Genomic DNA, 18520 nt, shown 5'->3' on the forward strand with positions numbered 1-18520 from the left:
TAAACCCTCCTCCCTCCTCCCTCCCCATACCATCCCTCTGGGTCGTCCCAGTGCACCAGCCCCAAGCATCCAGTATCGTGCATCAAACCTGGACTGGCAACTCGTTTCATACATGATATTTTACATGTTTCAATGCCATTCTCCCAAATCTTCCCACCCTCTCCCTCTCTCACAGAGTCCATAAGATTGTTCTATACATCAGTGTCTCTTTTGCTGTCTCGTACACAGGGTTATTGTTACCATCTTTCTAAATTCCATATATATGCGTTAGTATACTGTATTGGTGTTTTTCTTTCTGGCTTACTTCACTCTGTATAATAGGTTCCAGTTTCATCCACCTCATTAGAACTGATTCAAATGTATTCTTTTTAATGGCTGAGTAATACTCCATTGTGTATATGTACCACTGCTTTCTTATCCATTCATCTGCTGATGGACATCTAGGTTGCTTCCATGTCCTGGCTATTATAAACAGTGCTGCGATGCACATTGGGGTACACGTGTCTCTTTCCCTTCCTGTTTGCTCAGTGTGTATGCCCAGCAGTGGGATTGCTGGATCATAAGGCAGTTCTATTTCCAGTTTTTTAAGGAATCTCCACACTCTTCTCCATAGTGGCTGTACTAGTTTGCATTCCCACCAACAGTGTAAGAGGGTTCCCTTTTCTCCACACCCTCTCCAGCATTTATTGCTTGTAGACTTTTGGATCGCAGCCATTCTGACTGGTGTGAAATGGTACCTCACAGTGGTTTTGATTTGCATTTCTCTGATAATGAGTGATGTTGAGCATCTTTTCATGTGTTTGTTAGCCATCTGTATGTCTTCTTTGGAGAAATGTCTATTTAGTTCTTTGGCCCATTTTTTGATTGGGTTATTTATTTTTCTGGAGTTGAGCTGTAGGAGTTGCTTGTATATTCTCGAGATTAGTTGTTTGTCAGTTGCTTCATTTGCTTTTATCTTCTCCATTCTGAAGGCTGTCTTTTCACCTTGCTAATAGTTTCCTTTGATGTGCAGAAGCTTTTAAGGTTAATTAGGTCCCATTTGTTTATTTTTGCTTTTATTTCCAATATTCTGGGAGGTGGGTCATAGAAGATCCTGCTGTGATGTATGTCAGAGAGTGTTTTGCCTATGTTCTCCTCTAGGAGTTTTATAGTTTCTGGTCTTACGTTTAGGTCTCTAATCCATTTTGAGTTTATTTTTGTGTATGGTGTTAGAAAGTGTTCTAGTTTCATTCTTTTACAAGTGGTTGACCAGATTTCCCAGCACCACTTGTTAAAGAGATTGTCTTTAATCCATTGTATATTCTTGCCTCCTTTGTCAAAGATAAGGTGTCCATATGTGCGTGGATTTATCTCTGGGCTTTCTATTTTGTTCCATTGATCTATATTTCTGTCTTTGTGCCAGTACCATACTGTCTTGATAACTGTGGCTTTGTAGTAGAGCCTGAAGTCAGGTAGGTTGATTCCTCCAGTTCCATTCTTTCTCAAGATCGCTTTGGCTATTCAAGGTTTTTTGTATTTCCATACAAATTGTGAAATTATTTGTTCTAGCTCTGTGAAGAATACTGTTGGTAGCTTGATAGGGATTGCATTGAATCCAGAGAGAAGAAATACAGCTCCACCCACCAGAACATTGACACAAGCTTCCCTAACCAGGAAACCTTGACAAGCCACCTGTACAAACCCACACACAGCGAGGAAACGCCACAATAAAGAGAACTCCACAAACTGCCAGAATACAGAAAGGACACCCCAAACTCAGCAATTTAAACAAGATGAAGAGACAGAGGAATACCCAGAAGATAAAGGAACAGGATAAATGCCGACCAAACCAAACCAAAGAGGAAGAGATAGGGAATCTACCTGATAAAGAATTCCAAATAATGATAGTGAAATTGATCCAAAATCTTGAAATTAAAATGGAATCACAGATAAATAGCCTGGAGGCAAGGATTGAGAAGATGCAAGAAAGGTTTAACAAGGACTTAGAAGAAATAAAAAAGAGTCAATAGATAATGAATAATGCAATAAGTGAAATTAAAAACACTCTGGAGGCAACAAATAGTAGAATAACAGAGGCAGAAGATAGGATTAGTGAATTAGAAGATAGAATGGTAGAAATAAATGAATCAGAGAGGATAAAAGAAAAACGAATTAAAAGAAATGAGAACAATCTCAGAGACCTCCAGGACAATATTAAACACTACAACATTCGAATCATAGGGGTCCCAGAAGAAGAAGACAAAAAGAAAGACCATGAGAAAATACTTGAGGAGATGATAGTTGAAAACTTCCCTAAAATGGGGAAGGAAATAATCACCCAAGTCCAAGAAACCCAGAGAGTCCCAAACAGGATAAACCCAAGGCGAAACACCCCAAGACACATAGTAATCAAATTAACAAAGATCAAACACAAAGAACAAATATTAAAAGCAGCAAGGGAAAAACAACAAATAACACACAAGGGAATTCCCATAAGGATAACAGCTGATCTTTCAATAGAAACTCTTCAAGGCAGGAGGGAATGGCAAGACATACTTAAAATGATGAAAGAAAATAACCTACAGCCCAGATTATTGTACCCAGCAAGGATCTCATTCATGTATGAAGGAGAAATCAAAAGCTTTACAGACAAGCAAAAGCTGAGAGAATTCTGCACCACCAAACCAGCTCTCCAACAAATACTAAAGGATATTCTCTAGACAGGAAATACAAAAACGGTGTATAAATTCGAACCCAAAACAATAAAGTAAATGGCAACGGGATCATACTTATCAGTAATTACCTTAAACGTAAATGGGTTGAATGCCCCAACCAAAAGACAAAGACTGGCTGAATGGATACAAAAACAAGACCCCTACATATGTTGTCTACAAGAGACCCACCTCAAAACAGGGGACACATACAGACTGAAAGTGAAGGGCTGGAAAAAGATTTTCCATGCAAATAGGGACCAAAAGAAAGCAGGAGTAGCAATACTCATATCAGATAAAATAGACTTTAAAACAAAGGCTGTGAAAAGAGACAAAGAAGGTCACTACATAATGATCAAAGGATCAATCCAAGAAGAAGATATAACAATTATAAATATATATGCACCCAACACGGGAGCACCGCAGTATGTAAGACAAATGCTAACAAGTATGAAAGGAGAAATTAACAATAACACAATAATAGTGGGAGACTTTAATACCCCACTCACACCTATGGATAGATCAACTAAACAGAAAATTAACAAGGAAACACAAACTTTAAACGATACAATAGACCAGTTAGACCTAATTGATATCTATAGGACATTTCATCCCAAAACAATGAATTTCACCTTTTCTCAAGCGCACATGGAACCTTCTCCAGGATAGATCACATCCTAGGCCATAAAGCTAGCCTTGGTAAATTCAAAAAAATAGAAATCATTCCAAGCATCTTTTCTGACCACAATGCAGTAAGATTAGATCTCAATTACAGGAGAAAAACGATTAAAAATTCCAACATATGGAGGCTGAACAACACACTGCTGAATAACCAACAAATCACAGAAGAAATCAAAAAAGAAATCAAAATTTTCATAGAAACAAATGAAAATGAAAACACAACAACCCAAAACCTGTGGGACACGGTAAAAGCAGTCCTAAGGGGAAAGTTCATAGCAATACAGGCACACCTCAAGAAACAAGAAAAAAGTCAAATAAATAACCTAACTCTACACCTATCAACTAGAAAAGGAAGAAATGAAGAACCCCAGGGTTAGTAGAAGGAAAGAAATCTTAAAACTTAGAGCAGAAATAAATGCAAAAGAAACAAAAAAGATCATAGCAAAAATCAACAAAACCAAAAGCTGGTTTTTTGAAAGGATAGATAAAATTGACAAACCGTTAGCCAGACTCATCAAGAAACAAAGGGAGAAAAATCAAATCAATAAAATTAGAAATGAAAATGGAGAGATCACAACAGACAACACAGAAATACAAAGGATCATAAGAGACTACTATCAACAATTATATGCCAATAAAATGGACAACGTGGAAGAAATGGACAAACTCTTAGAAAAGTACAACTTTCCAAAACTCGACCAGGAAGAAATAGAAAATCTTAACAGACCCATCACAAGCACGGAAATTGAAACTGTAATCAAAAATCTTCCAGCAAACAAAAGCCCAGGTCCAGACGGCTTCACAGCTGAATTCTACCAAAAATTTAGAGAAGAGCTAACACCTATCCTGCTCAAACTCTTCCAGAAAATTGCAGAGGATGGTAAACTTCCAAACTCATTCTATGAGGCCACCATCACCCTAATACCAAAACCTGACAAAGATCCCACAAAAAAAGAAAACTACAGGCCAATATCACTGATGAACATAGATGCAAAAATCCTTTACAAAATTCTAGCAATCAGAATCCAACAACACATTAAAAGATCATACACCATGACCAAGTGGGCTTTATCCCAGGGATGCAAGGATTCTTCAATATCCGCAAATCAATCAATGTAATACACCACATTAACAAATTGAAAAATAAAAACCATATGATTATCTCAATAGATGCAGAGAAAGCCTTTGACAAAATTCAACATCCATTTATGATCAAAACTCTCCAGAAAGCAGGAATAGAAGGAACATACCTCAACATAATAAAAGCTATATATGACAAACCCACAGCAAACATTATCCTCAATGGTGAAAAACTGAAAGCATTTCCTCTAAAGTCAGGAACAAGACAAGGGTGCCCACTTTCACCATTACTATTCAACATAGTTTTGGAAGTTTTGGCCACAGCAATCAGAGCAGAAAAAGAAATAAAAGGAATCCAAATTGGAAAAGAAGAAGTAAAGCTCTCACTATTTGCAGATGACATGATCCTCTACATAGAAAACCCTAAAGACTCCACCAGAAAATTACTAGAACTAATCAATGACTATAGTAAAGTTGCAGGATATAAAATCAACACACAGAAATCCCTTGCATTCCTATACACTAATAATGAAAAAACAGAAAAGGAAATTAAGGAAACAATTCCATTCACCATTGCAACGGAAAGAATAAAATACTTAGGAATATATCTACCTAAAGAAACTAAAGACCTATATATAGAAAACTATAAAACACTGGTGAAAGAAATCAAAGAGGACACTAACAGATGGAGAAATATACCATGTTCATGGATTGGAAGAATCAATATAGTGAAAATGAGTATACTACCCAAAGCAAAAACCTCTCTTAACCCCAACTCTCTCACCAAGTGCTGTCCTATTTCTCCATTTTCCTTTATAAAATTATCTTTTCTAATGTTATAAACCCCTAATTTCTATCCTCCCATTTTCCTTAAATACATTCCAGTCAGGCTTCCACCCATACCATCTACTGAACCTGCTGTTATCTAGGTCACCAATGACCTCCCTGCTCCTTCTAATGGTCATCTCAGCCAACCTGTTACTGGTATGTTACATACCTCAAAAGCTTTCTTCCAGAAATCTCATTTCCAGGACACAACATTCCCCTCAGGTGCTCCACCTCTTTGGCTACTCCTTATTAGTCTCCTTTCTCCATCTCTCCTTTTTTCTCTCTCTCTCTCCAATCCCCAAAGCTGGAAGACCCCAGAACTCAGCTCTTCTGCCTCCTCTTGTTTTGTCTACATTCACTCCCTGGCATTCTTCACTGAATTCCTGGCTTTATTTTTTTTTTTCTTTTTTTTTTAATTTTATTTTTAAACTTTACATAATTGTATTAGTTTTGCCAAATATCAAAATGAATCCGCCACAGGTATACATGTGTTCCCCATCCTGAACCCTCCTCCCTCCTCCCTCCCCATTCCATCCCTCTGAGTCGTCCCAGTGCACCAGCCCCAAGCATCCAGTATCGTGCATCGAACCTGGACTGGCAACTCGTTTCATACATGATATTTTACATGTTTCAATGCCATTCTCCCAAATCTTCCCACCCTCTCCCTCTCTCACAGAGTCCATAAGACTGTTCTATACATCAGTGCACTGCTGTCTCCCAAACTTCTATCGCCAGCCCAAGCATTTCTCTAAACTACAGATTCGTATACCCAATTGTCTTCTCTACTTGAATATCTAAAAGACATTTCAAACACAGATGTCCAAAACTGAACTCTTGATATTCCCCTGAATAATGCCTCTTCTCAATCTTCACCAACTTAGTAAATGTCCATTCTTCTAATTGCTCAGGAATTTTTATTCTCCACATTTGACCATCAGCAGAATCTGGCCAGTTCTTACCACTTAACTGCTCCACCCAGTCAAAACCACTGTTATGTCTCACCTGGACTATGGCAACAGCCTTCTAATTGATGGCCCTGATTTGTCCTTTGCTTCCTTCAATTTGTTCCCATCAAAAGGGCCAGTTACCCAGTTAAAAAGTATATCAGATCGAGTTCCTTCTGTGCTCAAAACCCCTCAAGACTTTCTCATCACACTTAAGAGTAAAAGCCAAGTTCTTTCAAAGGCCTGGAAAGCCCTATGTAACTACAGTCTCATTTCCTCTCCAAACTCAATTCCTACTACTCTTCTCTTTGCTCATCCTGCTCCAGTCACATTGACTCTTTGCTGTTCTTCAAAACATGCCACATATATTCCCATCTCAGCGCCTCCGGAATCCTCTTCTCCAGATACCTTCTGTGGCTTGCTCCTTTGTCTTAATCACGTGGTATCTTTCTTGGTCACCATATATCAGGCCCATCCTGCCCTACCATCTCCCACACATACTTCCTATTTTTCTTGCTTTCTTTTTCTCTAACAGTTTTTATTATTTTCTTATATACTTAAAATTCTCCAAGCCAGGCTTCAGCAATACATGAACCGTGAACTTCCAGATGTTCAAGCTGATTTTAGAAAAGGCAGAGGAACCAGAGATCAAATTGTCAACATCCACTGATCATTGAAAAAGCAAGAGAGTTCCAGAAAAACATCTATTTCTGCTTTATTGACTACGCCAAAGCCTTTGACTGTGTGGATCACAATAAACTGTGGAAAATTCTGAAACAGATGGGAATACCAGACCACCTGACCTGCCTCTTGAGAAACCTGTATGTAGGTCAGGAAGCAAGTTAAAACTGGACATGGAACAACAGACTGGTTCCAAATAGGAAAAGGAGGACGTCAAGGCTGTATATTGTCACCCTGATTATTTAACTTCTATGCAGAGTACATCATGAGAAATGCTGGGCTGGAGGAAGCACAAGCTGGAATCAAGATTGCAGGGAGAAATATCAATAACCTCAGATATGTAGATGACACCACCCTTATGGCAGAAAGTGAAGAAGAACTAAAGAGCCTCTTGATGAAAGTGAAAGAGGAGAGTGAAAAAGTTAGCTTAAAGCTCAACATTCAGAAAACTAAGATCATGGCATCCAGTCCCATCACTTCATGGCAAATAGATGGAGAGACAGTGGAAACAGTGGCTGATTTTATTTTTCTGGGCTCCAAAATCACTGCAGATAGTGACTGCAGCCATGAAATTAAAAGACGCTTACTCCTTGGAAGGAAAGTTATGACCAACCTAGACAGCATATTAAAAAACAGAGACAATTACTTTGGCAACAAAGGTCCGTCTAGTCAAGGCTATGGTTTTTCCAGTGGTTATGTATGGATGTGAGAGTTGGACTATATAGAAAACTGAGAGCCAAAGAATTGATGCTTTTGAATTGTGGTGTTGGAGAAGACTCTTGAGAGTCCCTTGGACTGGAAGGAGATCCAACCAGTCCATCCTAAAGGAGATCAGTCCTGGGTGTTCATTGGAAAGGACTGATGTTGAAGCTGAAACTCTAATATTTTGGCCACCTGATGCGAAGAGCTGACTAATTTGAAAAGACCCTGATGCTGGGAAAGATTGAGGGCAGGAGGAGAAGGGGACGACAGAGGATGAGACGGTTGGATGACATCACCGACTCGATGGACATAGGTTTGGGTAAACTCCAGGAGTTGGTGATGGACAGGGAGGCCTGGCATGCTGCGGTTCATGGGGTCACAAAGAGTTGGACACAACTGAGTAACTGAATTATATACTCAAAATGTTACTTTTCTATCTTATCTTGATTGTCTGCCCTATTACAACTTAAGCTACAGGGGAATAGGAATAATGGTCATTTTCATCTGTTTCATTATTCACTGGCATCCCCAGCAATGAGAATTCTATCTGGCATACAGTAGGCACTAAATATATATATGCCTTGACTGAAAGAATGGTCAAAAAGCAGACCCCTTCAGGCATATTTCAGATCCAGACTCGAAGAGCAAAAGTTGAAAAGGCACATCCCTGTTGAGTCTAGCATAATACATACGTATAGTAAGTACATGTATTTTATATGTAAAAATACATTAAAGAATGCAATATTTGTACAATATTTTGCTTTTCTGTAAGCTGTTAGTGGGCCAGTGGGTGGACATTTTATTGTTAACATCTTAAAGACTAGCTTCTGAGTATGTTCCATAGCACACGTGAGAACTTCTCACATCGAAAATGAGCAGCAGAGGAATTTCAAATGTCTCAGCCTGTTGAAGATATATTTTTGGATGAGGCAGTGGTCTGTGGAAAATGATACCTCTAATTTGAATATAGAACTCTGCCCTCATAGGAGGCAGTGTATGGCAGTGCTCTGTGGAGCCTGGAAGTCCCAGGCAACAGAAAAAGTCGGTAAAACGTGCAATCTTTCTTTAAAATTCTAATATTTTGCTCATTATAAGTCTTTAGGGGGAGCATTAATTCTGATTTTAAAACACTGCACAGAAATGTTACTTTTAAAAAAGAAAGCTTTCTTGTAAATCCTACGAGCGACCTCTGCTTACTCTGGCCAAAAGTGCCTCCTAGGGCCACCTCTAGTTTCAGAAGCAACAGGGAAGCTAAGTACTTTAAGTTGGTCATTTTGCCACTCTGAACAAAAGGGTCGGTTCATAAGACAAATGGATATTGGACAAGCAGCTAGCAATGTCTTCCACATGTTATTTCTTGCATTAATCATTACTTACTGATTTTTATCAGTAATACTTAATTATCCTATATATTTTATCTCTTATTAAATGTTATTATTATTAATTCTCCTAGATCACATCAGATATCAGATCTATCAGTTCCTTTTCTTCCCTCCCTCCAACATTGCTATGAGAACCTTCTGTATCCTGCCCTAATTTGGACCAGCTGCTCTCTGGGCCTAAGGCACCGTCGTCCTAAGATTTCTCTTCACTTCTCTCCTGTGTAAGTTTCTCTATTTCCTGGATCCTAAGAATCTTGTTTCTTGGTTCATTCTGTTGCTTTAGAGAAGCATATCTTCCAATAACTTCCTGAGAAAAAAATGCACAGCAGGTAGGCAAGATTTTTTGAGCGCTAGCTAGCCTGAAAATGTCCTTGCTTGAATGCCAATTTGGAATTCTAGAAATAGAAATCTAGGCTAAAGATCACTTTACTTCAGAATTTTGATTCCACAGTCTTCTAACTCCTTGTGTTGCTATTGAGAAGTCATGTCTGATTCCCATTCTTTTGTATGTACTTTGTTTTACTCTTTTTACTGTGAAAACTTTTTGGATCTTCTCTTTAATTTTGGTTTTCTAAAATTCACGAAATATACCTTGATATTAATCTTTTTCAACCACTGGGTCCTTTCAAACTGGAAACAAACATCCTCCAGTTCTGGGAAATTTTCTTCTATCACTTTTTTTGTTTGTTTCTTCCCTTCTATTTTCTATCATGAGTAGGATATTGGACCTTCTGACCTGCTACTCTAATTTTTCTATTTTATATTGCCTACTGTTCACTAGGAGAAGGCAATGGCGGCCCACTCCAGTACTCTTGCCTGGAAAATCCCATGGACGGAGGAGCCTGGTAGGTGCAGTCCATGGACTCGCTAAGAGTCGGACACGACTGAGCGACTTCCCTTTCACTTTTCACTTTCATGCATTGGAGAAGGAAATGGCAACCTGCTCCAGTGTTTTTGCCTGGAAATTCCCAGGGATGGCGGAGCCTGGTGAGCTGCCATCTATGGGGTCGCACAGAGTCGGACACGGCTGAAGTGACTTAGAGAGAGAGAGAGAGACTGTTCACTACTATGTTCTTTTGCCACTCTGTTCTGCATTATAGGGATATTTTACTAATAATTTTATCTTTGAATTCTTCTATTAGTTTTTCTATTTATGCTGTTATATTTTTCATTTGCAACAGCTCCTTTCCTTTTCCTTGAGTATTCATTTTTCAAATAGCAACCAATTCTTGTTTCAAAAGCACATGTATACCTGTGGCGGATTCGTTTTGATGTTTGGCAAAACTAATACAGTGTTTGAGGTTTAAAAAAAAAAAAAAAAAAAAGATAAGTGCTTAGGGAGAGGTCACATGAGGACAGGATAGAAGGTGTGTCTCTGTCTAAAATCCAATAAGCAGATTCTCACCAGTACCTGAATCTGCCAGCACCTTGATCTTGGACTTCTCTGTCTCCAGAACTGTCAGAAATAAATGTCTGTTGTTTAAGCCAAAAAAAAAAAGAAAAAAAAAATTCAAGAACCTCTCTTATTTCTCTGTGGGAATTAACTTTAATTCCCTGAATTGAGTTCTGTCTATAGAACCATAATGGAACAACTGACTGGTTCAAAATTGGGAAAGAAGTACAAAAAGGCTGTACACTGTCACCCTGTTTATTTAACTTATATTTGGAGTACATCATGCGAAAGGCTGGGCTGGATGAATCACAAGCTGGAATCAAGATTGCCAGGAGAAACATCAACAACCTCAGATATATAGATGATTCCACTCAAATGACAGAAAGTAAAGAGGAACTAAAAGCCTCTTAATGAGGGTAAAAAAGGAGAGTGAAAAACTTGGCTTAAAACTCAACATTTAGAAAACTAAGATCATGGCATCTGGTCCCATTACTTCATGGGAAATAGATGGGGAAACAATGGAAACAGTGACAGACTTTATTTTGGGGGGCTCCAAAATGACTGCAGACTGTGACTGCAGCCATGAAATTAAAAGACATTCGCTCCTTTGAAGCAAGGTTATGACCAACCTAGACAGCATATTAAAAAGCAGAGACAGTACTATGCCCACAAAGGTCCATCTAGTCAAAGTTATGGTTTTCCAGTAGTCATGTATGGATGTGAGAGTTGGACTATAAAGAAAGCTGAGTGCCAAAGAATTGATGCTTTTGAATTGTGGTGTTGGAGGAGACTCTTAAGAGTCCCTTGGACTGCAAAGAGATCCAACCAGTCTATCCTAAAGGAAATCAGTCCTGAATATTCAGTGGAAAGGACTGATGTTGAAGCTGAAACTCCAATACTTTGGCCACCTGATGCAAAGAACTGACTCCTTGGAAAACACCCTGATGCTGGGAAAGATTGAAGTCAGGAGGAGAAGGGGACGACAGAAGATGAGATGGTTGGATGGCATCACCGACTCAATGGACATGAGTTTGAGAAAGCTCCGGGAGTTGGTGATGGACAGGGAAGCCTGGCATGCTGCAGTCCATGGGGTCGCAAAGAGTTGCGCATGACTGAGCAACTGAACTGAACTGGGAGTAATAATCTTTGTTAGAGAAGGATCCTCTAAGTTACAGTGAGATATAGGCCTCAGTGTTGGAGGAGGGAAGGAGCTGGGGAAGATCTCACCATTCCAGATACAGACTCTTAACTTAATCTCTGTTATTTTCAGCCTGAGCTCTTACTTTTACTCTGTGCTTAGCATCTTCAAGTCCAAAAACCCCCTAGTTTGTTGTTTTCAGAAAATAATTATCCCATTTCATTTGCCCTTTGTACAAACCACCTCTGGTTTTCATGTTTTACCCTACATCCCAACTATCAGGTTAATCTCTGTGCTTTCTCTAAATTCTTACTTTTTTAAAAAAGTATTTATTTTTCATTGAAGGATAATTGCTTTACAGTATTGTGTTGATTTCTACCAAACATCAACATGTAAATTCTCACTATCTTTTTAACTTAGTATCACACAACTCAGCACTCACTAGCATCCTAGTGATTTTATGTATCTCTTTTCCTTGACTAGATTATGCTGAGAACTCAGCTCACACTTTATACACATTTTTATTGCCTCCCACAATGGTGGCACTAAAGTGCCTGTCAGTAAATACTGTGTGATGGGTTTTTTAATAAATAAAATGCTATTACTAATAATTATAACTTAAACCCATGCTTTGTCAATTATTATATTATGACAAAACCAAAATTGGTTTTCATACAAGTTGTTGAAATGAAAGATCAGGTAATGATACTATACATTCTACAACTGAGGAAGTCATGATTAAATGAGTTCCATAAGGCCACAGTTCATCTGTGATAGGCTTGGAAAATAATTTCTACTTTTACATAGCCTGTCAAGTAATTCATTATGAGAATTTAAAAAGAAAACTATCTTTTCTTGGAATTTTAAAATTGTATCTGGAAATGTCAAATAAATATAGAAAGAAATCAGGGTAAAGATGACTATATCATACTTTTATAGTTAAATGTATATATATGATTTAAACAATTTAATCTAAAATCAATATACATGAAGCTAAATCTATCTTAATGGTTATATTGCTTTTAACTACTTATGAAGTAATCTGAAAACATGAATGTGACTTAAAGAACAATTTAAGGAATTAAAAATTTCACCTCAGCAGTGTACAATAGTATATTAATGCTGAAACTATTATTCCCTAAGAATAGTTTGGAAAATGGATTAAGAAATTCAAAGCAGGAAATTATTAAGCATTTTCTCAAAATAATTTTAGGAGACCATAAAAACAATGAGAAATATATGTGATAGCTAGTAAAACTCCAACTCTAAATTATGTCTCACTTTTTATTCATTTCAAACTAGGATTAGGTACAGTCTGAAAAACCAACTTCAAAAGACAATTTCATAAAGAACGTATGTATAAGTCTAGATTTATAAACTGTTCTGAATTTACAAGTAGAAGGAATTAGTTTTTAAATGGTACAATTTATGTGTCACTGAATCAACAACATGAACTTAGCTTTGATAATAATGATAACCTATTAAAAAAAAAAAACATTCATCAGAGGGGAAAATCCAGGCTCAGATTGCATCTTTGAAATTCTTTATGTTGTTGTAGATGCCTTGCTAAATCCTGAACAATTGAACCTTTTGAAGAAATAAGGATCCCTTGAAAAGAAGATAACCATGAGAAACCCTATACAGCCTAAAGTTGTCCCTTTCCTGGGCAAAAGGGGCAGGTGGAGCTAGAAGCTTTACATTGTAAAGGAGTGGCCACAGGCAGATTTAAGGAGTGACCGCAGTCAGAAACTGAAGGGTGTCCAGCTATGTTTACCACCACGACACTGAGGAACTTTTCCCCACTTCTTTTAGAGAATATTATGTTGTGCTCAACTGCTGCCATTTTAGGGTTAAATACATGGAGAAATTATTCATAAAAATTAAAGCTCATGTTATCTTTAGAGTCACCACACTGGATAATGCACAAAAAAGGGGACCCCCTGGAGAGTCTGTAGAGATGGTTTGCTTATTTTCCAACTAACAAAAGGTTAAGGGGATCCTTCTGAAAATTTAGTTTGAGCACCAAATTTTTAATTTACTGTCCTACTAGAGATCTTTAAGAATAAGACAAACATATTTTCAGAAGACCTAGCTAATAGTCCTGTCCAGAAACTGAGGAAGTGGGTGGATAATGTTAGGAGGTCCTTCAAAGGCCCTAGAAGGAGAGGGTGGTATAATTTGAAACATATACATTATCATATGTAAAACAGATAACCAGTGTGAGTTTGATGGATGAGGCAGGGCACCCAAAGTTGGTGCTCTGTGACAATCTGAAGGGATAGGATGCGGAGGTGGGTGGGAGGGGGTTTAGGGTGGAAGGGACACATATATACCTATGGCCGATTCTACTGATGTATGGCAAAAACCATCACGATATTGTAATTATCCTCCAATTAAAATAAATAAATAAGTTAAAAAAAAATAGGCCCTAATGATGTGGAGACTAACCTGGACTTGTGGGCAGAGTAAAGGTCAAGTTATCTTGTTGAAATATATCACACCAAAGATGTGCTAATATTAAAAGGTTTATTTAAAGAATATTGTATCAATCATAGAAAGAAATTACAAAATATGACAGAACATAAACATAAGTTCCATTGGAAGTGTTAAAAGCAGACTCATTGGTACAACGGCCTAAGAAATCAGTATTATCAGGTTGCTGTAAATTACGATAGTAATTTTATATATATTCTATCATGCAAATTCATTTTCTGAGTTGAATTAATTCAACGGTGAGGGATATCCCTCTTCATATTCTCCCATACAAATGTACACAAAAACCTGCTTATTAAATTAAAATACATTACCGTCTATTTAAAATGTATTGCCTACTAGGATGCTCCACTGCATATTTTAAGATGCCTGACAAGTTCCAACTTACCTGTGCAATGGTAAGGGTGGAGGCCATGAGACACACCTCTTGCTATGGGTGGTAGGCTCGCCCTCCAGTCAAAGATTTTTGAACCAGCTTTTAACGTGAGTAACGACACTGAGAAGTGCAATTTGAGTTGTACTAAGTTTACAACTTTCTGGTACATATTTTGTATTCAAGTTTTAAAGTTTGATTAAAACTTTTATGAAAACAAATTATGAATTTTTAAATAATTTCATCCATTTCAACCATATCCTAAGTTTATTTTAAGAAGTATTATGGTTCTAAAATATTAATTCAGCTTTGTAAACAGTCTCTGGAAAGTAGTAATTGTGATGGTTGAGGAGGTAACTAAAGTCACTTTTGTGAGTAAAAGGAGACTAGTTTAAATAAAAAATGAGGAAACATTAGAGTCCACTAAAATGAGAGTCTATACTCACTTAAATAGTAGATTAAGGTAAGTTTGTAATTACTACAAATTCAATGTTGTAGATTTATGCATAGAGCCACAGGTCTAAACTTCAAACAAGAGTAGTCAGACCTAAAATATATAAATCACATTGTAAACAAGAATTTGAGTTGATACAGGATATTTAATTGCATAAAATAGCTATAATTATGAGCAGTACTGATGTAACTTCAACTACATGTATGTGTAGAATATGACTAATGACTTTTTATCATAAGCAAGTAACATTTTTCCAGCAGATAGTATTTTTTAAGCCTATTGACACAGCTGAGACATTTGTTCATTATTTTGTGATCAATGGACAAGTGATTGTTATGTCCTGAATCTAGACCCACTCAACATGTACCTCACCTCGTCCACGCTCTAATAGTGCTATCCCAAAGAACATTACATGGTGGAAATGCTCTGTAGTTATACCGTCTACATGATAATACGTAGTGACTGAGCACTTCAAATGTGGGTAGTGCAACTGAGGAGCTGAATTTTTAATTTTAATTAGTTTAAATTTACATTTAAATAGCCACAGGTGACTACTGGCTACCATATTAAACAGTGCAGCTTAGAGGATTCAAAAAGTAACAGCAAATGTCTTATGTTAGGTCTAATGCTAGTCTGCTTGTCAATTTCCATAAGGATGCTGTGCACAAATGCTTACAAGAGTGGTCAAAAAACTTTTTGTCCCACGGTGTCACCTTCATTCAAAAATATGACTAAATCTATGACAAAAAATACCATCTGAAACGATGGTTATTCGTGCTTATAGTGTCAGTACAACTATGCTCATTAATGAGGCAGCCTGAGTCAATCAAATGTTAGTTCTAGAATGACTAGAATTCAAACTATGAAATACCTGCTCCTGAAAAGTTTATGTCCATTACCTATCATAACACAAGAATACCAATTACTGCATAGCTTTCAGCTCCATTGGTTAAACACTGCGAAAGCATGTCAAGCCTTTTTACCTGACAGACGTATTTGTTCTTCCATTTGCTCAGCACACACGGACTGTTTTGCATCAGCTCCTGAAGAAAACAGAAAAAGGGAGACTGCAGTTGGCTATACACATTGTCGTTATCAGTTAAAGTGCTTCTGATTCGCAAGCAAAAAAAAAAAAATATCTATCTATCTATCTATCTATCTCAGCATGCCACACAAAGATGCAACTGTTTTGGAACTCCTCACTGGACAAAAGCAACACTATCATCACCAGGAGAGTTGATCCTTTATGAAAATTAAAGCTGTTGAAAGATGTTTTAAAACAGATTTGTTCGTTGCCATTTTTGAAACTTTTGGAAAGATACCTCCAACTCCTTGAGTGAGTCTCGAAGTTTTTCTGGGCGTCTGTTTTTGAGCATCCATGGAAAATCTCGTGCTGGAAAACAAAACATGTACTACAGTTGGCTGAACACGATTTAAAAAGGAAACTCTGCTGAGCAGTGTGCCTTAGGAAGATTAAAATAAAACACCTCCTTAATTGAAAGGAAGTAGCCTTCATTTCCATCATCAAATGACAGTCTTTTGAAAGGCTTTGCATAGAAACAGGATTTTTACCACAAAATCTCCATGATCATAATTTTATGATGACAACTAACAATGCTCAGAGCATCCCTGGGAAGTTTCTGAAGCTTGTGAGCCTAGTACGTAACAGTTAATGACCCACTCTTTACCACAGAAGCAAATTTATTTTCATATAAATAATTTAAAAACTCAATACAAAAGAAATTCTAAACTCTGCAAATAATCTATCAGATCTGAAAACTCCTACAAGTAAATGAATATAGTGAGGAAAGAAATAAAATTTTAAAAACAATACACAGAAAATGAATTTAAAATTAAGCATCACACATTAAGGATAAAATTGTGGGAAATCTAAATTTTAATAAGTTAGACACTAACTTATTTTATATAAGACACTAACTTACTTTATATAGACTCTTTTCTATATAAAATAATTCTAAAAGCTACACCACAAAAAAAACAAAGAAAAAAAATAAATAAAAGCTACACCACAATTCAATAATGATAAGCCTTTGCTTTGTTTTAAAAGTTAATGTTATTTAGTAAAATCTCAATGATAGCCTAAAACAAACTAAAACGTTCTATTTAAAAGAATTAAAAAATAATAAATTCATTAGTGATATGACACCTATTTCATCACAAAAATGAATTCATCTCTGAATTTTCTAAACAGTTTTAAATGTGTGCACATGTGTTTTATGTGCATATATATGTAGTATAAAATATATACAGACATCAAAATTTTTATAGGAGAATGCTGTTTTATTTAAGCAAATTAATGACTTCTATAAACATAATTTACAATGTGCAGAGCATATGTAAAAAGTTCCAAATCTCTGCCACAGGTACTAATACAGTATTTTTAAAAACTAAATGTTAGCTTGACCATTTAAAGTGAGAACAAGTACAATATTTAGGCCCGCTTATATCCTAAATAAAACAGTCATATTTTAGCCATATTATACTGTAGCCATATTACATATATAACATGTTTATATATTTGAAATTAGTAAAGACTAGAGAGAATAAAATGTCAATACTGATAATTACAAATCTTATTTTCTTACAATGGTTAAAACAAAATAATAATTTAGGTATAATATGGACCATAAAATGTTAACAGAACCATGGTACACTTAGTTTAAGTATATTAAATAAGATAAATGCAGTTCATTAATAAATACATAAGCATATATCTTATGCATAAGCATATATCATAAGGTTATGCTGTTTACATAAGCACATATCTCACCAAAAGTTGAGAGAGATTTCAATGGTCTAAATCAGAAATGTCTAACAGTATAATTCTTACTCATATGTTTATGCACCTAAACAATAGAAATTTATAAGAAATATGGAAGGGACAACATTTCCTATTTGTACAGACAGCTTAAAATAATGTTTTAAGACACAATCTTCAGGGATATTAAAATTCCAGTTTTATAATAATTCCAAAAATATATAAAGTAAACTTACATTCTGCCAGCCTCTGCTTTTCTTCTAAGTTACCATGATCTGTTGCTGATTTTGCAGCAGATGAGAGGTTAGAAAAAAGATTAAAAAGTGGAAATTACTTTTATTATACTTAATTTTATATGTGCATATGCACATTATTGAGATTAATAAATTACGCAAAACTTTTTAAAAGGCAGTTGGAAAATGCCATAATTTGGATGTTTTCATTTCATGGAAGATTTCCTAAATTTGAAGTGAAAAGGCTTACACAACACAACGGGTGGGCCAATATCCTGAGGTTGCAATCTCATCAGATAGGGAAGGGAACTGCAACTGAGCCCAGAACAGAAGCTACTTCAGTCTGTCATCAGAACCATGAAGTCAGCCTATTAACTACCAAGCTAAGCACATGGGATGCCCACAGAAGCTCCACTTCAACAGAGACCAAACAGGAAGTAACTCTAGCTGGGGAGACCTTTTGGCCCATCAAGAAACTTCTGGGATTAACAGGATTAATCAGATAAAGAAAATTCATCATTCACTCAGAAATGCCTATTCCAGATATCAGGTAAGGATCCGGGAGACCAGCATCAGTGGGACCCATGCATTAACAATGCCCTCTACTGGGACAGTGATAAAAAAATGAGAACATACTGTCCAGTTATCAGTTTAATCAGAAGTAAAATG

General features: G+C 36.6%; 1 protein-coding gene across 16 annotated transcripts in view; it reads right to left on the reverse strand.

Moving 5' to 3' along the window:
- LOC102389627 (WD repeat containing planar cell polarity effector) overlaps nucleotides 1–18520 on the reverse strand; it is a 454572-nt gene that overhangs the window by 176482 nt on the left and 259570 nt on the right. For all 16 annotated transcript variants that reach the window (XM_045162259.1, XM_045162264.1, XM_045162261.1 and 13 more), the window contains 3 exons: nucleotides 17855–17899; nucleotides 16162–16232; nucleotides 15823–15882 (listed from right to left, as the gene is read on the reverse strand). In XM_045162259.1, the coding sequence (XP_045018194.1) occupies nucleotides 15823–15882; nucleotides 16162–16232; nucleotides 17855–17899 (176 nt within the window). The remainder of the gene's footprint in view (nucleotides 1–15822; nucleotides 15883–16161; nucleotides 16233–17854; nucleotides 17900–18520) is intronic.

The sequence above is a fragment of the Bubalus bubalis genome, chromosome 12 (genome assembly GCF_019923935.1).
Source record: "Bubalus bubalis isolate 160015118507 breed Murrah chromosome 12, NDDB_SH_1, whole genome shotgun sequence".
Taxonomy (NCBI): Eukaryota; Metazoa; Chordata; class Mammalia; order Artiodactyla; family Bovidae; genus Bubalus; species Bubalus bubalis.